The sequence below is a fragment of the Myripristis murdjan genome, chromosome 4 (assembly GCF_902150065.1).
Source record: "Myripristis murdjan chromosome 4, fMyrMur1.1, whole genome shotgun sequence".
In the NCBI taxonomy this organism is placed as follows: Eukaryota; Metazoa; Chordata; class Actinopteri; order Holocentriformes; family Holocentridae; genus Myripristis; species Myripristis murdjan.
In genome coordinates, this window is record NC_043983.1 from 7,786,856 (window position 1) to 7,813,699 (window position 26,844).

A 26,844-nucleotide genomic window follows, 5' to 3' on the forward strand; every position below is an offset into this window, starting at 1 on the left:
GTCAGTTATTCTTTCACTACAGTATTATTATTTTGGTTCAAGCTGCACAGTGTAATTGTGGGAGGAGAGAATGACTCATCTAATCATTTTGAGAGGCTTACAACTGTCAGATCATTTATAATTTTTAAGCAAAGGGCTTATGAGTTTTGTAGGCCAACAACAAAATGAAAACGCTTTATTTGTTCAGGTGTAAAAGTATGCTCAACTTTTTTCATGTTCTCAAATTTGTTTTGAAGCAACACAATGGAGCTTAAAAAAATCTGTCGGGAGGACAGGTGAGCTCCTCCCTCCTCACGCCGGCTCACCTGTGCCACAGACGCACAGGTGGCTCCTGTGTTCGGCTGCGCGCTCGGCTATGTGCTTCATTGACTGGTTTTATTGTTATCGGCACGGAATGTAGACGTCTGTGAAAGATGGAGGGACGCACTGTGATGTCGGCTGGGCAGATCCGAGGCAGCAGCAACACTTCCCTCTCTGGTTTAATTGCTTTTTGCATCGACTCGGCCACCGCGTGTTTGTCCCCCGACGCGGACAAACTTTGCGTCCCCGTCGACCTCAGCGCTCTTTCTGCGCTGCTCTTATTGCTGTCATGTCTTGTGTAAGTGCTTTTCGGTGCAGTGAGTGCTTAAGTAATTTCTTGGCATTAAACGCATGGCATTAAACCAGTGTTATGTGTTGAAGGCTAATGTATCAGAGGTGCAGATACTGTGGAGAGCAGCCAGGAGAAGCGGCGATCTGTCTCTACTGCCTCCTCGGGAACCTGTGCAGCACTGTCGGGGCCCTTCTGTCCAGGCAGCTGGCTCTTCAGGTGGCTGGAACGCATGGCATCCATCATGGGTCATGTTTTGCACGCAGTAACGTCCTCTAACCTGTATATCTCCTCCTGTCTGTAGGTTGTGATGAGTGCTTTTGCTGCTGCTGTGGATGTTGTGAATTTCATTTCCATCCTCCTCCCACTTTGCCTGTGCTGGAACTCTAAAGCAGGTAAGGACGGATACATGCCATAAAGGAATTTTCACCTCCTTGACTGGCATTGCTTGTCTTTAGGCACCACAGAGGTTTTTTTTTTTTTTTTCAAGTCCAGTTGTAACAGTAGTTTAGTTTGGCCCACAGTTGGCCAAAGCCAGTAGGCAAAACAGTAAACGAACAAATGACTTATCAGAGAGCACCAACAGATAACCAAACAAATTTAGAGATGTGGCTGGGCGGCAGGAGCTCAGTAGCAGAGCTGTGCACAGGCATCATCTCCCATTTATTATCCCTATGCTGGTGTCAGATCCTAACACTGTACAATATACACAATCACTCATGTACATACATACTGCGCTCTCCATCTAGGTACCTGGGTGTAAATCTGATCCAGAAAGTGTTTAATGAGGTGCCGAAATTATGGCCACTGCTCTAATTCATAGTGCATATTACAAGAAAAACAAAAAACTGTTCACTAAGGTTATTCTGAGGCCTTAAATGCAAGTGAAGCAAAGGTGGCAAGTTTGTTTTGTGCGCATCACTTTGCTTTGGGAATAGCATTATGTATTTAATTTTTAATATTTAATTTATCTCATCACCTGTGGAAGACTCACTGCCAAATGTAATTGTTTGTTTAGTTGCCCTATCAATCTGGGCAACTACAGTGTAATGTTACAACAAGGGCAGTCATTTCACCCTACACTTGAGTTATATAATGGCGGTGATGTAATTTGGTCTAATAACAGTACTCCTAATTATAAGAACAACAGTATCTACAAAAATAGCAGGTATAGTAATTATTTATTTGGTCCAGAGGGGGGTCTCAGCTCTGTCTGCATTTGTCTGCTCAGTAAACACCTCTAATAAGATGTTGTTCTTCAGAGAGGATGCGCAGGGTGATGAGGAGGCGGAGGAGGCAGCACCTCCTTGCAGTGTGTGTGCTGATAGTGCTGGGGAGGGGGCTCCTCACTCTCAGGGTGGACCACAGCCCATCAGACGGGCCGCTCACTGGGAGGAGACTGCTGCATGCCCCGCTCCAAGTAAGCACAAGCCCCGTGGTATGACCCAGACAGCTGGCCTGACACTTCTCATCAAAACGTTAGGTTCACAAGACATTTAAAAGTCATACATTAATTCTGTGGGCTGTTAGTCTCGCCATGATTCTGTTCAAGCTTTGTAATTGAATGTTAAGTTTGGTCAATGTCTCTCTTTGTTGTTGCCTCATCTAAACATTGTCCTTTAACAGGACAACATTGAAGTTCTGGGTTACACACTTGGCCTGCTTTCCTTTGTCATAGCCTGCACCTCCAAGTTCCCTGCACTCTCCAGAGCAGTAAGACACATGCATGTGTGATTTGTCGTGCATATTGTCATTACTGTCCCAACATGGACCTTTCATAAAGAGTTACAACCTTTTGAGGGAATAATGTTTTCATTTATTTTTCAGCGTAGAGGAGAGATGGTGACAAGTTCTCCTGTGATGTGTGGAGTGCTGTGTTTTGCAGCTGGTGTCCTCTATGCCTCCGCCATACTGCTCTACAGCACTCAGTTTGACTTTGTGCTAAGGGTCCTGCCTTGGCTGCTGTCGGCAATATGCTGCGCCACGTTGGAACTTCTTGTATCCTTTGCAAACCTGCAATGCGGGCTTGTGCAGGACAATGGATAGAGCAGCCATGTAAAAGCAGAAATATGGACAGGGACGTTTCATTTTAAATGTCTGTTTCCCTACTCACTTACTAAAAAACACAATAGTGATTCAGCCTACAGCCAGTTCATGAAAGCTTCTCCAATGGCTTTTCTTAGTGCTGAGTGTCTGGTTGGTCTTTTTCAGGAGAGATCCTGTGTCGTTCAGGAAGTGATCTGGTAGTGGTGAAAACAGGTTGTTTGGAATAAACTGAAGACGGTGATGGCCACCATAGCTATACAGACAAAGAAAAGAGCCTACAGAACTTCAAACTTCAGCAAAAGGAAATCCCAGGCAAAAGACTACCTCTGGGAAGTGCAATGATAAAACCCAACAGCAATGACTGGTGCTGAAGCAAAGATGTTGCAGATAACCACTAAAACACAGGATAGGATACAATAAAAATTAGATTTAGATTATGTGTTCTGTGAATTATTATCCTCTCCTTGTTTCTAGACTCATTTGTGATTTGTTTGCCTTTTTTTAACACATTATCAGATTCTAGTCACCTATTGGTGCAGGAGAGGAAGCAGGCAGCATCCTTCGAGGCTTTCACCTGACACAGAGAGCCTCTTATGCAAACACAGCCCTGCCATGAAGAGAGAGACACAACAGCTAGTAGGTTCACCAGTAGAGATGAAGATAACTCTGCCTTAGGCCTTATTTATTTTCTTAGCCACTAATCTACAGCATAGTAGAATAATACTCTATTACATCTATTGTGTGGGCAATGTAAGTCTGACCCTTGCTTTTGAGGTTGACGCAGTAGGAAGCATATTATGCCAATACGTTAATCTTTTTTATTAAGTTGTGAAAACTAATTATTCTACCTTTTCCATCTAATCTTGACTTTGGTACTGTTTTCAACCTTTTTATGAAAGAAGAGAAATACCAAGAAAATGATTGAGATGGGTCATTACATGGATGTCAATGTTCAGCGTGCAAGAAAAGTAAGCAAAGCATTTGTTGTTGCACAAGCTGTAACAACGGTGTTCTCTTGATATGAAATTTCCTCTACATATTTTCTCTCCTTGTTGCAATGTAGTGTCTCGAGCATAAACGCCTACATTTGTGTTCCCAGGTATGTCTGAAGGAGGTGACGGTGACCAGGGAGGGGGCATTGGAGAACCAGCCTCTGAAGAGGACAGTGCGAGTGGTCAGGGTGGACGGCATCTCTTCAGATTCCTCCTGTGACTCCTCCTCAGTCACCTCTGATCTGGAGGCAAGTACTTATGTGGCGCTCAGAAATATAAGACTTCAGAGACACAAAAGAACATATTTCATTGGTATTTGTTCTTTTTTTTTGGTCTAGCCATGTAAATAATGGGGTTTGAGGCATAGGATTCAGCACTTTTTTGTAATAACTGCTGCGTCGTTTTCATCCAAAAACTCAGTATTTTTTTTTTTTTTTAATTTGATTAACCCATTTTCAATTGTCTTGAATGTCTGAAAAAAGATAAAGTTTGTAATCACATGCCTCAGAGAGAAAGGTTTCAAAAAACTAGGAATTTTGTGTTGGATTAAAACTGATGACTTCCAGAAACCACAGCAAAAATAACAGATTGATGATAGCCAATGGATGGCCAGGACTCCAGGCCTGAGACAGATCTTCAAATTGTTGAGCATTGCCCACCTGTCATGCACAGGTGTTTGTGCATGAGGCGTTTTCTGGAAATGCTTTATTTAGCCATGTTTAAGTGAAAGTGCATTGGTTTGGAACATACTGAACATGGACATGGAGAGTCATGAGTGCATGTTTAGCGTATGTTGAAAGTGGACTCCAGACACTGCTGCCCCTAAGGCAAGAACTGTAAGTCCCACAGTGTGCCACTAGGTGGTGACAGCATGCCGTCGTGTTGCAAGCCGCTGGTGCATCGCTTTTTATGAGAGAATGGATGTATTATTTGATGTATGACTGATCTCTATTCGTATAATGTCATCTTGTGTGACCTGGTGTGATGACTTAAACCCGTCATATTAACTTTTTATGCAAATTTTCTGTATGAATAAGTCAACTTTTATAGGCTTTTATAGGAATGTTTTTTCCTGTTGTTTTTTCCCCCCTTGTTACATTAACTAAATGATGGCTTTATGCTTAAAGGTATTGTGAAGAGTGAAACTTTGAGTAGAGCATAATTCTGTAACTCTGAGTCACAGCCAAGACCTTGGTACACCGCACAACAACTTCATTTGTGTGCCTCATGCATAAGGGAAGTCAGAGTCATCTGAGGTTCTTCCTAGAAGTCAGTCGTCAACGCGTTATTATAGGATCAGTCTAACTCCTCCTCGCCGCAAAAGAGTATTTTTACATTTTACCCAAGGCATGAGAATTAAACGTGTTATACACAAAACTCTTTACTGAACACATGGGACACAAATCCAGGAGAGTAAAACTAAAGCATACTTTGAAAAAGGCAACCAGACCCTGTGGGAGAGAGAGAGATAAGCTAGACAGACGAGAGAAAGGGAAGGAGGTACTAGGTATCTTCTATTACATTCTATGAATTTGTGTCTTGAGGCAGAGGCATCAACCCTGTTCTTGCGTCAAGATATTCGTGAATTCTATCTCATATTTCAGTCACATGAAAAGTTGTTTTCTGCTGACAGTCTAGAAGGGTTGTTTTGACCTAAATGGTGCCTATGACTGTTGAAAGTCTGATAATAAATCACGAGGAAGTGCTTAGATTTGCCTTTTAAGACTGCATGATTTTATGTGTGTGTGTTGTGGTAGGGGGCGGGGGGTGTTGATTGGTGAAGACTGAATGAAAGTCTGTGTGTGCATGTGGGGGTGGGATGAAAGAGAATGCTTGTGTGCATGAAAGAATGTGTGTGTGTGTGTATGCGTGCACGTCCACATGCATATCTGGGTGGTATTTCATTTTTCACAGATTACATTTTAAGAAAGTGTTGAAACAGGAATGCACTGAATCAAGTCTTAAAGGACCCGATACTGGTCTTGGATAAGACCGTCGACCATATATTGCTGTTCTGTATTATAATCTAGTGATTCTTACAGTCATGTCCGTTTGGATGAACCAGTAGTCCCTCTTGTTGTATTACCAACAGTGTGCTTGTTTGACATGAAAGGTCATTTATCAAACCCTTTTCCCTCCTCATAAAGGCATAATTTACAGGCAGAGTGAAATGCAAAGCTTTCTCCCTGAGGGGCCATGTCACTTACAGCCACAGGATGAACTCTCTTGCTGTGCCAAGTCATGGAGGATGTAATTTAATCAGAAACAAAGGCAAATGGTGTGGGTGCAAACAATTGGAACTTCATACTATTCACCAAACAGGAAAAAGCAAATGACGTGAACCTCCATCAGCTTGGTTAGTGTGTTGGAAAACAGCTACGACCCCAACAAATAGTCAGAATGTACAATATTGGTTAATGCAGGCACTGTTGTTGATTAGTTTTATTTAATTTGACTATAATCAATAATCAAATGTGTGTTCTCTGCATTGTTATACTTGATGCTTGTACCCAGATTGCCTTCAAGTCAGTCAACAGGTATGGGTTCCAGTGCTTTAAGTGGCTCAGAGATGCTCCAGAAAGACATACAGGTTGATCCCTGTGACCTCTTGGGCATAAGATGATGAGCTAAGACTGGGAACACGTTAATAGGGGCCATAATTGAGTTTGAATATGCATCATATCATGTGTATACCAACGATTTTGCAGATTATCTCTCTCACTTAGAATTATGTTTACATTAGATGACTGGACAAGTACTTGGCATTACACAGTGTAACTGAGATTACTCTGCTGATTCCTGGAATGTCCCTAATATCAGGACTTTAATCTCTCAGGAACTTATGTGACCCAGTGCGACGGGCTCCGTAAAGTCCTCGCACTTACAGATAAACTCTGCTGGGCAAACATCTAAACAGGGTTTTTCCTTTTAAATTTTCTACATGGAAACATCTGGTGTTTATCGGCCTGATAAACCTTTAATGTGTTCTCAATCTAATCTATTAGTCATCAGCTATGTGCCATTGAAGTTCCATTGTCCGAATGCTTTCATTCCAACCAAAAACTACAGCAGCCGATTTCAGTGATGTATTTCTCCCGTGCGGTTGAAGGTGGGTTTATGAGTGAAAGGAGTGTAGTGAAATGAACTGCTGTGGTACATAAGGCCCATTTCAACCACAGCAATTTTCCCCAGCGAAAATGGTGTGGTTTGACCCTGGTCCCTATGGTGTTTTCACCATGGGGACCAGGGTCAAAATTTAGTTCTGGGGGCTTTTTTTTTTTTTTTTAACTCCAGAAAAAGTCCCTACTCTAGGGACTTTTATATGGCCCAGGGACTTTGGAGCATGGGGCCTGCAGTGCAACATTACTGATTAGTCAAACACAAACACGGCATGGGTGCTTCAGCTTGTGTACTGCTTCATTCATGTAACAAAGAAGTACTCTAGTATCGATTTAGGACCAGTTTAGGATGAGGGGAGGACATTTCTCTTTGTTTGATAACATTACACATAAAGTTAGGCTTTGCTGGTTGGCTTCCTGACTCATTTTAAAAAAAGATGAGAGAAAAAGAGAGGCGCGAGCGAGCTGAGAGCACAGGCAAGCGAGAGAGAGACAGCATGGTGGAGCTGTCATTGTGAAGGACCGTGAATGAGATAAATAAAACATTATTTTCTGATTGTTTCATGGTCTAAAGCATATATAGCTATATCTATCTATCTATCTATTTGTGTGTGTGTGTGTGTGTTTGCATCTCTGAGGCACACACACAGCCAGAGGACTCGGCTTTTCTCCAGTAGGCAGAAGAAAGCAGGGCTGCTTACCAGAGAAAAACACTGCAAATAATGTCAGTAATCTGTCAACACAGGGGTTACAATAGGTTAAATAGCCTGATCCTTCACGACTGTTTACAAAAAAAAAAGTAGAATCATAGTCTGGTAGTTTTACAAGCACTTGCATAGAACTTGAATTCAAATTTTGGTTTCTTCGAATATCACCATATCACTCAGTCCCACAAAACGACAAGGTCCGTTGGCAGTTTGCCCCCCGCTTTCCTAAACCCCAGTGGTCCGTGCTTTCTGCAGCCAGAACAAGCAGTGCTACCAGAGGGCTTCTTGGAATTTCTATTGTATTGTGTGTTTCTTGTGCATTTCTGCTCACTGCTGGTTCTTTGCTAGGGTAAAGCCGGAGCGGAGATAGGGGGGTGGGGAGTGGAATTGTTTGAGATTTGCATTGTGGCCCGATTGTTCTGCTGTTAAAGATCTTTGATTAAAGACCAACATTGGGTTGGGCCTGTCTGCCTAGGAAGCAGTGCAAAATAGTGTCTATAGGGGATTGGTACTGGCCTCTTGGCTATTTTGGGAGATGTTTATGGTCTCTTGTGAGATGCTTGCTGGCCAGGGTCTTTGCTCAGTGCCTAGAAACTTTTGAACTTTCAACATTCTAGGCATTTAGCTCATGTGGTCATGCAAAATACAGAAAAGCAAGTGTCACGGCATTAGAAATAGATGTAATAAATAGTTCCAGTCCTCTCAAAAATGAAGTATGATAGTGAAGTACCAGAAAAACTATTTATTTTCATTATTGAGGCATAGGACTAGGTGAGTTGCATAATAATATGGGACTGCTGGAGGAAAGGTGTTGAAGTAGGGGCTATGGTGACTATATAAGCATGTAAATGCCAGTCGAAAATGTTTTCTCCTGTCCTGCACCATGATGGTTTCTTCACCTGTCCTATATTCCAGTGGGATTTCGAGGAGGCAAATGCAGAGTGGAGCGAAGCGTCTGCCAAACAAGAGAAAGGGGACGAGTTTCCCCTGCAGGAGTGGCCAGAGAACCCCAAACCCTTTGGCATCTGCTCTTCTGGCATGTCTCAGCTCCCAGGAGAGATGACTGTGCCTGGTGAAGTGGGCAGCTGTGGCTCTGTTACAGACATGGCTCAGTGACAAAGAAATCTCATTTTTGTAAAGCGATATTGTGTTTGTGATCCATGCTTGAATTTGAAAGGTAATAAAAACTACAAACACTTACTAGTCATCTCTCTTGTGTTACAGTACCATCTTATTTGATATGTGTAATACGGTATATCCCATTGTCCTGTCACCCTCTACCTGATCAGTGTATCAGTGTACCTGATCAGAGCATTTGCTTCGTCATAGGTTGAATGTCCTACTGTGGGTGCACAGTGCTGCCTTGTCTCCGTTTTGTGATTCTCTTTGTCAGTGCGCAGCAGCGAATACAGTTACTGTTGACACTCTTCAGATATCAGGATCCAACTTGCAGTTTTCCTGTAATGGCTATGCGTCCCCAATTCAATGGATGACATGCAAATCCCTTATTATCAGCAGCAGGGCTGCTTACATCAGGCCCTCGCAGCGCTGTGATCCATTAAGGATGTGTAACAAAGACCTCCCCTAATAAAACAATATTGCTCCCTGGCTGCGTTGCAAGGTTATTGGGTCACATCCTGTACTTTGCCACTCAGTCTGGGTTATCAGGGCTGGACTAGGAAAAAGCCCGGTGGAGCAGATAAGCACCAGACTAGACGACCAGGGCTTCCCCAGCCCCTCCATCATCACTCAGTCCTCTGTCCATCTGCCTGCTCCATGTCTTAAGACAGTGGTGCCAGAGCAACGGATGAGGGCATTTTTAACTGATGGGCACTGAAGGGACTTCCCTAAGTTCTGATAATGGGACAATACACAGATTAGAACAAAGTCGAGGAGCCCATTCTTTTCCTCCATGTTACTGGTGACATGTCGGGTCCAGACAGATGACTGGGAAACAACAAATGGGGGGGTCCTCTAAGTAATTGCTGATACAGGCATGTGAACATGACCTGACAGGGCAAATATCGTTGACTTCTATGAATCAGTCATAATATCAGGCATATCTTTTTTTTCCTGTTCGTTTTTGCTCCTAAAAAAATTGGCACAACAGATGCAATTTTCATGGTATAAGCCAAGCCTTTTAAATTAGGCATATCCAAGCCTGCTGCTTGAGCCAGTATAAACCACAATCCCATAATTTGCATGTTGGTAAACTGGTTTGAAATGCTTGATATTGTGCCAATGTAGCTGCTGCTCATGTCACAGACCATGAATAATTAATAGGTCTTGACCTACATTAACATTTGTTTAATATATTTTTCTGCATGGTTATACACTCAAAATAACTTAAACTATTTGATGCAATCTTGGAAATGAAAACAACATGCTGTTGTCTCTCACTCTTAGTTTTCACATAAATAAAGGCTGTGAAAAAGTGAGTGATGGGTTTGCACCCTGTGGTACTTTGATGTCCTCTGATGTCACGATGAATGCTGCGCTAGCATTGCCCCGTCTCTGGGCCCCATCCCTGTCCCTTATGAGACTGGACCAAATGAAAACAAACTGTCCTGTACCATGTAAACAGGTGGAATTCTGTTTGCACAAGTGTCAAAAAGCAAGGATTAGGACATCTGAAGCAGCAGTGGTGAATGGGCCTTCTTGTTTTTCTTGGCCTGTACCTCAGTGAACGCTCCACTGCAGAGGTCATGGAAGATGCTGGATGCATTCAAGCCCCTCTGAATGGGCCTACAGGACTTTTTGCTCACCTTGCAAGTTGGGAAGAGGGGGAGAAAGGTATGGAATGGCACATAGCAGATTTCACATAATGCATGTGAGAGAGCGGTGCATATTAGGAGTTTCTGCAGCACAAAGTCCGCCACTGAAGAGCATGGGAAAACAGACCATTGAGGCAGGGTTCATTTATTCAAGCACTTTACCAAACAGATCTCCGAAGAGGTAGGCCACCATAAATATAACTTCTTGACACCAATGGTCTGCGATGCATGAATCAAATCTATTTGTATTTGTGGTAGGCTATTATGCCTTACATCTATGACCTAGATTGGAAAAAAAGTCAAGCGCTATCATTGGACTGCCTTGCGCACGACTATATATTGACGAAAAAAAAAAAAAAGAGTGAATGAAAATAGACCCTCTCTTTATAATAATGTTTATTGTGAGCGGACGAGGCGCGCTCTGTTCACCTTCTCTGATGTCACGACATGTCACTTCCTGTCGTCAGGCAGCTAGTTCAGGCCAGTTCACCGCTCCACCACTCATTCTGTTTCACTGAGCTGTCAATACACACCACCTTCCCCTTTCCTTGTGTTTGGCGACCACATTTTCTAACAAATCCTGTCCGTTATTCTCTCCGACGACGTTTTGCCACAGATAACAGCTGCTTCCGTCTCACCATGACTCGTAGGTGATCTTCAGAGTGTCCGGGTGGTTCTGGGTGAGTGTCTTCTTCACAAAATGTTGCGGTTTGTCCACATCTCTGTCATCACCCATGTGTCAGTTGCTACCTAGCCGGGCTAAAGCTAAAGATGTAGCTAGCTAGCTGCTGTGGGGACGAGAGCATTTTCCTGCCTCTGTAATGCAGGGAAACTAGTGCCGCCGATGAAACGGGATTTATCCAAACCCTTACCTCCTTATTGTCGGGATTTTAACGTGAAGAAGAGAGAAATACACACGGCTGATATTATTGACTAGTTTTCTAATAATGAACTTGGCTAACGTAAGCTAGCTAAGCAGCAGCTAGCGAGGTGTACTTATCTTGCCATTCAGACACTTCTCCACCTGGCTGGGCTTGTAGCCATGCCTCCGTACATGTAGCATTGGGTAAGTTAGTATTATCAGCGAAAGGTAACCCTAACCCAAACTAATGCAACTCCAGACTTAGTTCATCATCTAGTTTTAAATTGAAATTTAACCCAGTCTCTTTATTATCCTGATAAGCCATTTATGATGCCGAATTCATACTATATCAGGGGATACGAGTATGTTATACGCTCTATTAATTGCGAAAATGCATTATCTAAAGCTTTTCCTGATAATGGTACCCGATTGTTGTTTTCATTTCATCGGTAGTGGTTTCCCTGATGATCAAATCAGTATCAAATCAAATCCACTGTATTTATGTAGTTAGCACTTTTCACACAGTTGAGCCAAAAGTGCTCTACAGCGCACAAAGAGGAAAACAAACTCTAATAACAATAACAAGCGACAATAACAGTATGGGGATAGGAGTTCTGAAATGCAAGGGGGTGTGTGTATGTGTGTGTGTGGGGTGGGGGGTGGGGGCGTTCATAACCATTGAACACTTTGTAAACAAACAACAGGATTTTAAAATTGTGGGGAGGGAAGAATGGGAGGAATGTGCTGCTGCTGCTGCTGATGATGATGGAGGCAATAGTTTGATGATGATGGACGCAATAGTTAAGAGGTGATAGTTTATCCATCCTTTTGAATGTTGCAGTTACTGCAATATTAGTTAGAATTTCCTCACTTAGAATAAGTTTGCTCGAGAAGCTGATCACATGCTGAGACTGTGCTCTTCTGTTTTTGTGTGTTTACACTTCACAACCTGTCCATGTGATCTCGTGTGTTGGAGAAAGCAAAAATGGACTGTAGATATCGGAGCTGACTAAATGAATCAGCAGGAGCTAGGGAAATGCTGAATCTTTTCATTCACACATTGAATACAGCTGTCAGAACAAAACACTGAAGAGAAAACAGCAAAAAAATATTGATTAGGTAAACTGTATAGCTTCTTCACATGTAAAGATACTAATTGAACAATTTTTTAACATCTCAACAAACTGCAGGTGCCATCACACCTGCAGTTTGTATCTCAACCTAGGATAACCTGTCATAAAGTACTAAACTGTATTATTCTTCAAATATAATATAATTAACTAAAGAATACCAAAGTATATTAAATTAATCATTTTGAGAAAAGTGACACTGCCCAATTTCATCAACTTGCTATACTTACAAATTAAATTGTTGTTTAAGAAGCCACTATTATCCCTCTAAATGTAAATGATGCCCTCTTAGAGACACGCTGCCTTGGTTGACCTCTAGCCATTTATATGACTTAGGCTAATAGGAATTTATTTTCAACTGAATGACCGGACCGTTATTTAGTCATAACCTTGCAATAAGCTGTCGTGGTGATTACAACTGAAGTAAGTTTGAATTTTCACCACCCTCTTTTTTTTCTTCTGTTTTTTGAAGAGGTCTTGCATGCCGCTGTAACATAAACTTCATGGAAGCAGTCCATTGACATTTGGGAGTGGGACATTTGGGAGACATATGGGTGTTTTTCTAGCAGATAGGATCATAAAAGCAATGACTGATTAGATTGAATGTAAGGCCATTAGGAAGTGAATGGCTATATGTTACTGCATACACAGCAAAGTAATTGGTCTGAGTTTGAAACTACCCTGTCCTTCAGTTTATTTACTTTTTTTGTATTGCCTTGTTTTCTTTCCCTCTCCAAACTTAAAACTAACCAGTAGACTTTTCAACATCATGTTTTTGTTCTCTTACCTATTTTATCAAACGTTTATGTTAAATAAAAGTATACTGGGAACGAAATCCTGAGAGTCTATTAGGAGTTACCTTCTGTGTGATATGATGGGCAACATTGGCAAGTCTTGTCTTGGAGTTAACCTGTTCATACATTAACTCAGTGCATCTTTGTACTTGCTTTACTGTAAGTAATGAGTAATTTTACAAGCATGTTGGGACTGCCGAGTTTCACTAGATCCTTCTTGAACTGTACCTTCATTACTGTACTTCATTATTAGGAGAGCTTATTTTAATAAATTAGACTGGATTTCCTCTCTGAATGAAATACTCATTCTCTGAAGTGGATTCAGTCATCATTAAAATACAGTCTAATGCATTATTGAGGTTTATTTTTTCCATTCTTGTAATGGCAAAAAAAAATGAGTAATTTCATTGAGAAAGGTCCTGCACAACTTTAGAGGCGACCAGCTGGTGAGTCATCTAGCCCTCGAGTTTGCAAACGAGATAGCCTGAAGATGGATCATCTTTCTATTTTAACGTCTTGATTCTAGTCTATTTCAAAAGCTCCACAGATAAAAGTCAGTCTTCAGATGATAACATGACAGAAAAAGTTAGAGCTCTTTACATTCAGTATAGCAGAGGCACTTGCTGTGTATCAGGGAGGAAACATTAGGGTATATTTTTCTTCAGTAACCATTATGGTGGCTTCATTGTCAAAATTCTTTATCTACTTTAAACATTTTACCAGCCAGCTATAGGTTTTTAATAGGACCTCTAAATAATGATTGGTTAATTGGAAAGATAGATGTCATTGGAGGGAAATTTGCCCACCTTAATATTTGCAAGCATTTGCCCAGTGTTGATTTCCCACCTTGCATTATAGTTTTTAGTTTTTAATCCTGACCATATTTTTTCAGTTTTTTCTTACAGGGGTCCGCTTGCCTAGAATGATTATGTAGTATCATTTAGATTAGGGAGCTAAACACATTACTCAGTGTAAGTGGCTGTTTCTTCTCTTTCATGTAATTGGTGACAACGTGGAATTAAGTCTGCTAATAAGAGATTAGCCTGGCTGAGCTAAGACCCATCTCCATCTGCTTTTTATCTTGGTTACTTGATTTAGTTGGGCCTGTCCCAGACTGTTAGCAAAGACATACAGTCTGTGCTCATGCTTTACTCTTGCTTTATACATATGTAAGGACTAGATAAGGCAATAAGCCACCAAATTAGTTTCTCTGCTGTGAAGAAAAGATATCGCTAGGGTGTTGTCTGGAGCCGCGTTGCCCTCTGTGAAGCGCAAGTGTAACTATCTGCTGAGTGGGCAAAATTGTTCAGGGTCATGGTCATCACGACCTCTGGTATTGAGCTTGTCCTTTTGACCTTCTGAACTTTTACTTTGAGAGGGCTTGATGTCTTGTCCAAACTTGAGATTTGGAAACGGTTTAGATTGGGTTGAAGAAGTGAGGTGCCATTGTTCCACAGGCCTTTGAACCAATGCCTGAAGACTTTTCACAGGCAAGGTCAGAGACAGCAGCCTATGATGGTAGGTCTGCCAGTGTTGATTCAAAGCTGGGGTGAGAAATATCCTGACATGGTGAAAGTCCCTTCAGCAGCCCAGCTCTGTTTGCTCTCACAGCCCCTGAGCAGCAGTACAGAGAGGCGGATCTTTTTAGTGCCGGTCTGGCGGTTTACCTTCAACAAGACTAGAACAAACCAGCGCCCCGCATCAATGGAAATGATTAAGCACTTTGGATGAAAATAGAATCAGGTGTGAAATTTGACGCAATAATGCAAACCTGAGAGAAGGGACGATGGACTCAATCCGTCACCAGTTGGTTCCCCTGCCGATTTAAATTGCCTTTGATTTGGAGGTATAAAGTGTAGCCTAGAGCAATACATGCAGGGTTTTCTGTTACATCTGACAAGCATAGATTATTACAACGTAAGCACAGATAAAAGAAAAAAATATCTGCCTTTCTGCAGTGTTGATATTCAGCCCCATTTGCTGATTTTTGAGTCTGCTTAAATTTAGACTCATGCAATAACAATTGAAAATGACTCACTGTGAAACAGTATATTTAGGAGGTTAATCTTGAGTTATAAGTGCTGAACATCAGCATTGAAATATGATTACATGAGCACATAGGAATGATAATAGGCCAGTAATTAAGCAGTCATTACTAAAGGATTTGAAGAATGCAAGGTATTAGTCAGCACAGACAAGCAATAAAGGAACAACGGCATACCTGGGAAGACCAGGTTGGAAAGAATAACTGATCTGTCAGTGGCTGTAGACTTGCAAAGTGCAGGGAGCTGTAATACATTACATGATGTGTAAATGGTTGTACAGATGAATGGGTGTATTTGACAACGTGGGCCGCACGAATGATTCCCAGTGGGTGATGAACATAAATATCCCAGAATACAGAGGTGAGTCCCAAGGATGATGATAATGCTAAGGCAGAGTGGTGTTTTGCATGGTGTGGGTCAGATGGTCTTTGGTGTTGCGCTCAGTGGGTCCTCTGCCCACCAGGCAGGATGAACCGAGTGGACAGCCTAGAGTCGCCCTGACCGCTCAGAGAGGGTCAGGCTCACAGTGACCCTCTCTGGAGGTTGCAGACAGCCCAGTAGTTGGTAGCAGATTTACTGGCAGGTGGTGGACATAGACACACAGAAGTGGCGAGTATGTCAGATTGTGACTTTGGAGCACGGCACAGTTCACCAGTTCCAGCAATGACACAGTTTCTCTGGTTTGTGGGAGGTGATGATGACTGATAATGACTGAGGAAAGTCCACAGAAGCAAAGCTGGAGACAAATCTGTTGTTCAGATACTTTAAGTGTGTGTGTCTTGATCATGTACTTAAGGGAATCACTGTGCACACTGTAATATATTCTGCCCAGGCTTTATGTGGGGCCGTATACAATCTAAAGCTAAAGTGGATACAAACTTATATAATTTATGAAGTATTAGTACTAGCTCCCAAGTCTAAACTGTACAGTAGATTTTTGCCATATTATTGTTAATGAACTCAAGATGCGATATCATCCGCGTTTTTGGTATCAAACATGAGTATGTACTCTTTGTAAAAAGATGAGGAAAGTGATGTTTTTGAACACAGTATAATACATTTGAGATATACACAAAAATTGAGATATGGATTAAAGCAAGAGCCAGTACAATTCTGAAAGTCCCTGAGTGCTTTATCAGATATTTCATATTATTTTGACCACATTCTGACATAACAAAACACACTGGTGCCTTTGGCAGCTGTAGACAGAAATAAGTGTTATCTCTTGAGGAGATAATTCTTCACCCTCCTTTGGGATGCAAATAGGGTGGTCTAGCTTTTTGCACACTTCCAAGTTCACTCTAGCTGACATCTACACCGTTCTCAACCTCATTTTTTTTATACAGTTCATACCCAATGCAAAACAACTTTTTAGTGTTTTTGCCCTTGTATGTTAAATGGAAAATGACATACAACATTAAATATGCATTTTTTTAATTTAAGTGTTCAGCTTAGTCAGCCAACTCAATTATTACCTTTTTGCTGAGGACATTTTGCATCAGCCAGATTCACAGACAAGTTGAAACCAGCAAGATTGTTGTTGTTTCTGTAGAAATGTCATTGGCTGATGAGATCTGTAACTGCATGTTTACCTGCACTCCTGTCAGCAATAGCTGAGAATTGCTCCAAGAAAGGTCTTGTACTGAAATGGGAAATAACATGCAGTCGATGTGAATTTTGTGTGTGCAGATCTTCTCTATAAGTAACTTATTTTTGCCATGAGGCAAGATGGTACTCTGAATCAGTGTAAGTTTTAAAATAAAGGAGATGCAGAGAGGGCTTATCCTGTAACAACCAGGTTGTCTCAGCCCTCAACACCTTGTGTGTGTGTGTGTGTGTCATCATGAGTCTGTAATGGTCATGACCTGTGCACCTGGTTTGAGGCTTGATCTACGATCTTGTTCACTCTTTTTTTTTGTTCTGACACAGGTAGTGTTTCATTCTGACTTTTAAAAGTAAGAAGGAGGTTCAAGCATTTAAGACAAATGCAATCTTGAATAGTAAACTAATTTGGTTTTGCCATCTAGGTCAAGCATACTTCGCTACGGTAATTTTGTGCCAGAAAGCAGCTCTGTTAAATCAAAATGTGTTCTAATCTTTTGGATGGTGGTATCAGCAGTTTTTCCCAGGCTGTCGAGCAGTGCCACTGTTAATCCAAGAGCATGTGGCCTGATTTAGGACTTGACACGTTTGATCTCTTGAACTCCTGTTTTTCCCGCCCACTTTCCCTCCATTTTTTTCTCTCTCTCATGGGTTTTTCCCAGGATGCAGTCCACAGTACACACACCTCTGTCCAGTGTGCCATCTCATCCTTTGTAGTTCTGTTTCCTCCTTCCCCCGCCCCTCGATTTCATCTGTGTTAATGTGCCCTTCCTCCTGGATGGACCATAGGTGTAACCTGAGAAGCTGTGATATAAAGTTTCCACGTGCCATCTGAAAAATATAGCGGGCTCTCTCATACAGTTGATGACTCTTTTGTGGATTTGGATTACTTGTTAGAGGAGTGGACATTTTCTGCATTCACGGTGAGTTTGACCGTTAATTTTACCGAGCTAAAATGTTTGAGTTTGAGATTTCTTAGTTGTATGGCACATTAAAAAAATGTACACATCTTGTGATTGGCACATGTGGAAAGACCTGTAATTCAACGGCTTTGCCTGCACAAAAAAAGTTATTTGCACTTGTTTCCTCTGCACCAAATTTTCTCTTCAAGTTATTTTAACAATTTGTTCAGAACCCCCCCTTACAAGGGTGGGAGGACTTAAAAACTAACCAACAAAAAGACAAACAAAAAGACAAACAAAAAAACAAAGGTGTGGGTTTTGGGCTGTGCTGTTCTGAAAGCAGAGGAAGGGCAGGTGGTCATAGATCTAAATGTAAGGCCAGTGGATAAACAGCTGGATTGGACCATGGTGGAGAACAAAAGCCCAACCATAATGTCCCATGATTAGAGGGGGAAGTGATAAAGAAAGGACATTGAGCTGAGGGCATGATGGCAATAAAACACTTTTTCCTTAGAATGCTTCCATGAATTCTGGATGTCTGTCATTAGATCATGGCTCATTGTTCCCCCTTTTCCTCTCTGTGTCTAAGAACAGGACAGACAGGAGAAAAAGAAATGTCTAGCCATCCAATGCCTTCATACACTTATGCCTTATTATTATTTCTTCACTTATCCACTCATTTTAGTTGGCTTTGCAAAATTTTGTTAAAAATTGTGGGAAGTAAAATCTTGGGTGCCTTTTGGGTTGAAGTTTCAACCCATGCTCTGCCTTATTCATTGCTTTATGTACATGCATTTTTGTAGCGATTAGCTGTCAGAGCTGCTTATTGACCAGATGTAGTCTTATGTGCATATAGTTTTAGGGTTCTTGTCCATCTCCAAGCAAATTTTGTATTACCATAAAAAGTTACTCTCAAAACAATACTTTGGGCTCTTACCCATATAATGGTATTCTTGGGGTCTGTTTGGAACCCCCCGCCCCCTAAAAAAACATAAGAGAAAATATCTAGATAGATATATAGATAGAGATAAACACACCCAGAAAGAGAAAGAATGACTGACCTATACTATATACTATACTATATTCAATCCTTATATGTCAGTTGAAGGCCCTTTGGAAGGGGAAGATCTGGCCCAGCGAACAGCATGATTTTTAACCGTAACCCATAGCTGAAAAAATGTGGTGCACCACAACACATATGGTTGGGATTCATTATTGACACTCTTTTCCAACTGGTGGAACTGCTTTGTTTCTGTATCACTATACAGCGGCTGGACTTCTTCAGTTTTATTTCAACTACCTCTTTTTTTTAGCCACATTGCTAAAGAGCCGGCCTTTGGTCAGTCAAAATGAGGCACTTAACCATTTCCATTTATAACAAATCATGTCTGTTCATAATTAAGCAGTATCAGTAAGTATTCATATCATTATCCAGCAAAGAATTAAAAAAAAAATCTAAATATCCAACACCACAAGCAGTCAGTCATTTTACTATACCAACCTGTTTTCTCTGTGTTCTCAAAGCCTTGACTGTCCTGTTACTCTACCCATATCTGCAGTATCAACCCGTAGTTTATTAAAAGAAATGTCTTGGAAATGGAAAAGTCCTTATTCGTTCCCTCAGCTCATGTATCCAGTTTAAAAATCCAGTAGGGCTATTGATGTACCGCGTCATCTGGATATTTATGACCAGTGGACCTTGATCTAGGAATTTATGTTGGTTATTGGAAGTGACTACTAATTAGAGGTGACTGCTGCAGGTAGGCACTCCGCTCATCTCAGTAATTTGCAAATCAAACAGGATAAATTTGCAAATTTTCAGGCTTGGTATTTTGGATGGAAGGCTTCAGGCTTGGTGTTTTGGATGGAAGGCTTCAGGCTTGGTATTTTGGTTGGAAGGCTTCAGGCTTGGTATTTTGGTTGGAAGATTTCAAACACTTGGTAGATCAGTCAGGTGATGCAGGTAGTGTCACTATCCAATATATTTTTAACCATCTCTAACCCTAACCGTAACTGTCACAGTAGGAATGCAAATCTTTAGCCCTGTGTAGGTCAGTTTATCTAAGTAGGTAAATGGCAAAGTACACCAAGCTGTGTCCCGGTCCTCTCATGCTGTGTGTTTAGTTACTGAGCGGACAAGAGGGCAGTGGCCTACCTTACAAGCTGATGGTCTGCGGCCGTGTGTATCACATAAGTTGTGCAGTCAAGTCTGCATGTAAACTCAGATTGACAGACTTGACCCTGAAATGGTGAACCACTTTAAGAAATCTTCCTAGTCAGTCTAGGAAGCACTTGGTGAATTTTTCTTCTGATATGTGTTTACAGATATTTCCCAGCAGCACGGATGATTTTGTGAATTTCCTGCGGGATGAATAAAGTATCTACCTACCATGATGTCAGGTCTAATTCTGTGATCCAACTGGAGATCAACAGCTGTCTTGTGTGTTTTTTTTTTTTTTTCCTTCTGCAGAGAGTAACCAGGCTTGAACAGACACAATAGCAGACTAATCAAATGACGGACAACAATACAGCTTTAGGCTGGGATGGAGGAGTCTATAAATATCTCTGAGGTCATGCTGACTCCCAGAGGCCCCACACATGCTCTTTTACATCACAGTTACTACACTGGCTTCTGTGCTCTCAAGGTCCGGCACCAACTTTGTTGAATCAGCCACTCTGTCTGGATGAAAAAAATTCACCAGACAGGCAGTGATATTGAAGGGTTTTCAGTGTTGTGAGTCCCCGGGACCCACAGGTGGTCACTTGAGTGGGACTTAGGAAACTGAATGGGTCCCCAATAAAATTTGTTTTTTTTTTGACAAATGATAGTATTCCACAGTCGACATTTCAATGCAACAAATCCCGTTCAGTGAAGGAGAGACAAGATGCTACGTTGGCAGTATCAGAGACATGATGGCATCGATAGTGAGTTTACTGTGTTCTTTTGGACAATCATGCATATTACCAGACACCATTCTTTTCCCCACAGTATGACAGTATACTGTAATCGCAGTACCACATGAGCAAGCTTTGTAAAATAAAGTGTTTCAGACAAAATAGATTTCACAATGTGATTAAATGAACAAACAGTGGTAATTATGACATGTTGCCCTTGGTTTTAAAGGCCCCATGGCATGAAAACTGCAATTTTCATTGTTTTTGCGTGATAGGGAAGCTCTCAGGGCCACATAAAGCCTGTCCCATGCATTAAACCTGTGATAAACGGAGAAATGCACACAGCCCATTCTTTGAAACTCTCCCTGTAAAACGAGCGGATTCCACTTCCGCCTCTTTATGATGAAGAGGCGGAAGAAGCTAGCCAACCCACCTCCACGCAGGCAACAAACTAACAAGTTAGCGACATGCTGAAGAAACGTTGCTTCACCACAGACGGATGCGAGGAGACTTTTGTTTCACTGCATACTCTTTGAAAAGAAACACACGTTACAGACCAGTGGCTGATGTCAATTTTTCTCCGGGTCCTGCAGGATTTGAGTCCAAATTTTCTTGTCTGTTCAGCACCGACTGTTTTATCAACCCGACACAATACAATGCTGGTTTCGCGAAGAAACTATTGGAAATGGATACTGCTGTCCCCACACTATCTGGACCAATGTCAACTCCGCAACCGGTACGTGATCCTGTAATAAATGGATTTGAGGTGGTTTGGTGTCTCCTGCCGCCCGTGGTTCGGGATCTGAGTTGGGCTCAAACATGTATGATCGGCTAACTTTTTCATAATCTTTACATAGTGGCAATTTGCTAAAATGTTTATTAATTTAGAAGTTATAAACATTTTAGTCATTTACAAAATTTGGCTGAGAGCAAGTGTTAATTGCAAGCCTGGTCATAACATTAAAAGATACTTATTGGTGTTTATGCAAACCAGGCTTTCTAGTGAAATCATAGAGTAGACACATAACCTTACCTGATATAAAATGGGCACCGCATATGCGAGCATTTTTGATCGTGTCCTCAGTCCAGTCTACACGAAGCTACATGATAGCTTGAAGCCACAACCGCCTTCGGTTGCTTTGAAATGGTCGCGATCCGGTAGGTATCCTATAGAACCTGAGTCCACCTTTTAGAATACCGATTTTGACAACCGTACACACAACAACCTGACATTTTGATGCTGTTGATGGTATTATTTAACACTGTTAACTTGTCCGGCCGGGGCAAAAAAATAGTACTTCTGTTACCAAACTGCGTTCGCAGCTTTTCAATGATGTAGGCAGTAAACGGGTCTATAACATCACGCTCAGCGGTAGCCATGACAATCATACATAATAGGCTTTCCACCGATCTGATCAGCTATATATATATATATATATATATATATATTTTGCATTTTATGCAATTTGTGTGATCGGCTTTAATGTCTTAATTCGCTGATCCGATCAGTGACGTCATTGTTGTTTTGAAACTTTTTGCAGATGCTCCCGTTGCATTGTTTTATCTGTCTCTTACTCCGAAGTTCCACACCACCGCCATGTTAGTTTTGAGCCCTGTCACTATGTGACGGACAATAAAGTTTTTTTAATCTTGAATCATTCGCTGTCGGATTCAAACAAACATGTCAGTGGTGTGTGACTTCTTCGAAGTGTCTGAGACAAATGCTTGAGAATACTTTTGTTGATACTCAGTAAACTGTATATAAGTATATACAGTAAATAAACAACTTATTTAAATAGACATAGTGCTCCCTCATGTGATCGGATCGGTGATCGGTTTATTTAAACTCACTGATCGGTGACTGGCCCCAAAAATCCTGATCGTGTAAAGCCTAATACATAATATAGATTTATATAAGATGATAATTCCTGTTTACCGGTGAGCACCGGTGAGCTCCGTTGAGCTCCGCTGAGCAACGCAGGTTTCAGTAACTTGCTTGTGATTGGCCCGACCATATGTTACTCAGAAAACAGTCAGCCAATCAGTGGAGAGGTACTGATTCTCTCTTCTGATTGGCTAAATGAACCGTGCTGCCAGAGCTCCTGGAGAAAGGTGAGAGAGGAGCTGTGAAATTATATTTAGCGGTCCACAGGTACTCAAAACCACAAATACATCTTGCTGGGGAGATCAGCAGTTAAAATAAAACCCTGGAAAAGTGTATAGCATGGGGCCTTTAACAACGTCAGCTGCTAAAGTTAGTTACCAGTTAGTTATCGGCCAGTAACCAAATTTTTTTTTTATGTGTAGCCACATTGTTTTGTATAGTTGTACAGCTGTAGCAATCTTTGCATATAATTTTCACAGAAAATTATAAGCTCAAGTTCAGGTTCTGCCCAGTACCACTCACAGCTGTTTTGACTGGCAATGAAAGTGGACTGCAGACATGTCCAACCAGTAACTTTACAAAAGCAAGCATTTGTTTTTGCTGAAGTCTTGTATTCTGATTGTTGTTTCTGCATGAACTTATGTTATGGAGAATTTTTGGGCAACTCGATTTTTACATGACAATGTGTTGGTGCAGCTTGTTCTGTCAGGGTTTAACTTTAACATATTTAACCACTGGCCTGAAACCTCTGTACATGTTAAGCCTTTTATTTCTTTATTTGTTTATACTTATTCACTTCATTACTTGTGGTTCCCTATCCGGTTTTCAGCCAGTTAATGACAGTGGATAGCCAGTTATCAAAATATCTGTTAGGCGCATCCCTACCTTGGACTAAGCATAGTGCCACCCAACATCAATCTGAGTATAGGTCTAAGCCAACGTAACTGACAACAGCTGTGTGGGTGCCCAAGGTCTGTAAACACATGACCAAATGTAAACATAAATTTCTAGGTTGAATTTTCAACTTGAAGTTGTTCCAAAGTAGTGTCAGATCCAAACACAGACTGACCAGACCAAACAGTTGAGGAGACAGTAACCCCTGTCACTTGTATGTTTGATTTGCTTTTTCTGATTGTGTTGGATAGCATAGCAGATGTAATACCTACAGTATGTAGCCACAGATAATCTTTCAGCAGCCATGGTGGATTAAACAAAAGGAGCAAATCTGCTTATTAGTTTTGGATGGGGTTCACTGGTTGACATTCCTGTTCTCATTTGACATGCCTTTCTAACCCTAACCGTAAGCCTAACAGTTTTACATTCCTGAGGTTATTGCACTGGTTTGAATGGGACTAGCTATAGTGGTAATAGGTTTCTTTCTGATATTGTAACTGTAAGGAAAGTTTCTGATAATGTACAGTAAATGCAACAAAGTTTTCTGATAATGTGCCGTAACTGCAACAAAAGTTTCTCTTTTAGTGAGAGGACTAATTCAGTACATGTATTTTATTGTAACTAAAAATGGATGTCAAGCTTACCTTGTACATTATATGGGTAAATAACCCCAAGAAAACATTTTTGCTATGCACAGTGGGTAACAAGGCAAAAACATCGTCACCCCTTGATAAAATTGTGAACTTGCTTTTGTTTTTCCTGCGGGGAAGGTGGAAGTCATACAGGTTTATAGCCATTTTTATATAGAAGCTGCAGTGGTCAGAGTATACACCACTTCATCATGTAGCTGCAATACCTTTCCAGGATAACCTGTGTTACCAAGGCAACAAGCTGCACCCAGTTTTAGCATATGGGGGGCTTTTATGTTTAGCTTCCATTGACAAGATTTATTTACACAAGGGAAAGAGCTTAACTAGTACAGAGGCCTGTAGAAAATCAAATTTGATCAATTTTATCAGTTTAGTGGTGTTTTCATCATCATGATTACATTGGAAGGAGTGCGCTGGGATCCACAAACACCCCGTCCTGGAAATTCAAAGTAACTATAAGCAGTTGTGTTCTGTTATTAGTCAGAGTTTGCGTAGCATTTCAGGTCTGTCTTCTGAGACAACTGCTGAGGTGCTTCAGTACAGACAGTGAAGTAGAGAGTTTGTGAAACTGTTTTTTTTTGGGGTGTGGGTAGCTATGCTCAGGAAAGCAATTGTTGAATTTATTGCCTTGACATGTTTTTTTTTTACTCGCTCTAGCCACCATTATTGTTTAATCTTGCCTTTGTAAACCCCTCCAAGAAGTACTTTGTGATGAAGAACTATATAAATAAACTTAGAATAGAAAAGAACTTTCGTTATTGTTTGGGCATTTGCCAAAGTGGTAGGCAGAGTTCACAGCCTAAGCAGCCACAGCTATGCATTTATGACTGTCATATGATCAAATGAGTTGGGTTTTTTTTTTTTTTTTTTTTTTTGTGCTGTTGAAGGACTAGAGTTAGCATCTACCAAGAAGTGTGTATACAAAAATGGGCAATAAAGCCTGCAGCAATCCTGTGAACAGAGCGGCCTTGTCAATGTAAGGCTATGGAAGAGCACAGCAAGACTTAACATCTTGGTCCAAGTGTGCATAAAGGCTTCTCACAATGCACAATTTGTCAAACCTTGAATAGGAGGGACTGAAACAAGAGCATGATCTCTTCCATTCCTGTCAGCTATGAACGAGAAGATGAAGCTACAGTGAGCACGTGATCACCAAAAATAGACAGTTGAAGAGTGGAAAAATGTTCACCTTCAACTGCCATCAACACCTTCAGGTTTATGTTGAAGAACGGCTATAGCAGGACTGTAATTTGCTGCTAGTTTGGTATCAGGGGTGAAGGCTGGTCATGATGCTGCAGGAGCATGGGGATATAATGGTCTTCAATCCTGTAGAGCACCTTTGCAATGCTGGAGTGGGATTTCTGCAGTATGAATTGCCTCTACCATGCTAGTGTACTTTACAAGTCCACCCTGTTATACTAAGGCGACTTTAAGCCTTTGATTGATTTCTCTGTAATGTACAATGCTTGTGTTTTTCCTAGGGGTCCAGGTTGGTGTGGTGAGAGAGCAAGCTAACTAAGGGGAGGAGGAGGACTGCCTGGGGGCATCGCAGCCAAGGCTTCCAAGGTAGGAGCACCTGGAAATGCTGCACTGTGGTGTGGCTTATAAACTACATTAGTTCACATGACTGTCTGTCTCTAGCTTTGCAAAGCTATACTCTGATTTTCTTTCCGTTGTTCACTACATGGAAGCACTCTGGGCACTGTTGGGTTGATAAGTAAGGGGGTAAGGGAGCAGACCTAACAGGTATTTATAAAAATATATAGCAGGTTATTGGATCTGCTCAATTCATTTCACTGTAACATCTTGCTGTTGTCACCACCTAAGCCATACCTGTAGTTTCTCAAAGGAACCTGATTTATTTGAGCATTTTATGGCTTCCAGTCTAACAGTTTGGTTGGAGTATGGCCAGGTGGTTTTGCAAATCAAAAGAAAATGAACTCATGAGATCAGCTGGCTGTGCTGGTTAGTCTTTTTCCAGGGCAGGGCAGGAAACTGAATTTATTTGTCTACCCAGCCTCCTAGGATTTACCTGCTACTTTCACAGTTTTATCATCCAGATATATTTTTTAATAGTTTGACTTCTAAATTAGTGATGATTACCTGTCAGTGTGTCTGGTTTAGACACAGACATTCCAACCATAGCTGTTTAGAGATGTTTAGGTGGTAGTTAGTGTTTATGTTCTACCCTGCTGGAATCTACATTGTCCGCTTTCTTATATTATTCATGCCACACTATCCAAAGAACAGCAGCAAGTATCTAGTTGTATCCAATAGATACAAGTTGTTTTTGAGACTTTTGCCAATTGATACTCTTGCATCAGGCATAGCGAGTGTTGTACTTCACCTAACATAAAACATAATTGTCAACAGTGTTCCAGCTCCAGTTAACAGATAACATGTTGGTGTTGGAGTCACAAACAGGAATGGCCGATCATGGGCCAAGCTTTAGGCATGGCCTCTCCCTGGTTGGTGGCCTGTAATTATGGAATCCCAGAGGTCCTGTGAGGTAAAAACGGTTTCTTATCTGAACAGATGATTCAGTCGTCAGTGTTTCCCACAGGATGACAGTGTACTTGTGGCAGTGGTTGTTGGTGGGGGTGGAGGTGGAGGTGGGGTTAAGTGTAAAAACTGGCTTACATTCGAGTTAAATATAGAGTTTAGCCCTTAGCATTGGTATATCCAGTTGGGTCCAAAAGTCTCAATCCACTACCAATAACTTTTTCCCTTTATTTATCAAACACTAATACAATTATCTTCCTCAGCTCTTATTCAAGAAAACATTTTTTAGAACTGAAGAAAAATAGACCTTTTTACAAATGTTGTATGAAATTGTAATATCTGAATATCTTGTACAGAATATTTCATTCAAACATTAATACACTTATACACTAGCGCACTACACTACACTAATGCACTAATACTATTGGACTAATACACACTAATACACTGTGTGAT

At 41.2% G+C, this 26,844-nt stretch overlaps 2 protein-coding genes across 4 annotated transcripts in view; both read left to right on the top strand.

Annotated features, from left to right (window-relative positions):
- Positions 1 to 182: 182 nt before the first annotated feature.
- Positions 183 to 8,653, top strand: tmem44 (transmembrane protein 44). 2 transcript variants are annotated; one of them, XM_030049361.1, is made up of 10 exons: positions 183 to 598; positions 682 to 808; positions 894 to 984; positions 1,852 to 2,009; positions 2,216 to 2,302; positions 2,417 to 2,587; positions 3,152 to 3,271; positions 3,538 to 3,603; positions 3,735 to 3,875; positions 8,369 to 8,653. In XM_030049361.1, exons 1-10 carry the CDS (start codon positions 414 to 416, stop codon positions 8,567 to 8,569), a joined length of 1,347 nt encoding a protein of 448 aa, XP_029905221.1. In that variant the 5' UTR covers positions 183 to 413; the 3' UTR covers positions 8,570 to 8,653. The 2 variants fall into 2 exon arrangements, with proteins under 2 accessions (XP_029905221.1, XP_029905220.1); XM_030049360.1 differs by having other exon boundaries at positions 190 to 598; positions 3,535 to 3,603.
- A 2,049-nt stretch (positions 8,654 to 10,702) lies between these two features.
- The window catches only part of atp13a3 (ATPase 13A3), a 58,857-nt gene continuing 42,715 nt past the window's right edge, over positions 10,703 to 26,844 (top strand). The window contains exons 1-2 of one of the 2 annotated variants that reach the window (XM_030049013.1): positions 10,703 to 10,907; positions 25,368 to 25,452. The gene's annotated coding sequence lies outside the window, so the exon portion shown is untranslated. The remainder of the gene's footprint in view (positions 10,908 to 25,367; positions 25,453 to 26,844) is intronic. The other variant, XM_030049012.1, reaches the window with a different exon arrangement.

What these genes read in the sequence shown, in the direction of transcription:
- tmem44 (XM_030049360.1), top strand. Translation starts at nt 414, where the DNA reads ATGGAGGGACGCACTGTGATGTCGGCTGGGCAGATCCGAGGCAGCAGC. An exon ending in GTGCTGGAACTCTAAAGCAG is followed by an intron (nt 985 to 1,851) that starts GTAAGGACGGAT and finishes GTTGTTCTTCAG; the next exon opens with AGAGGATGCGCAGGGTGATG. An exon ending in ATGTTCAGCGTGCAAGAAAA is followed by an intron (nt 3,604 to 3,734) that starts GTAAGCAAAGCA and finishes TTGTGTTCCCAG; the next exon opens with GTATGTCTGAAGGAGGTGAC.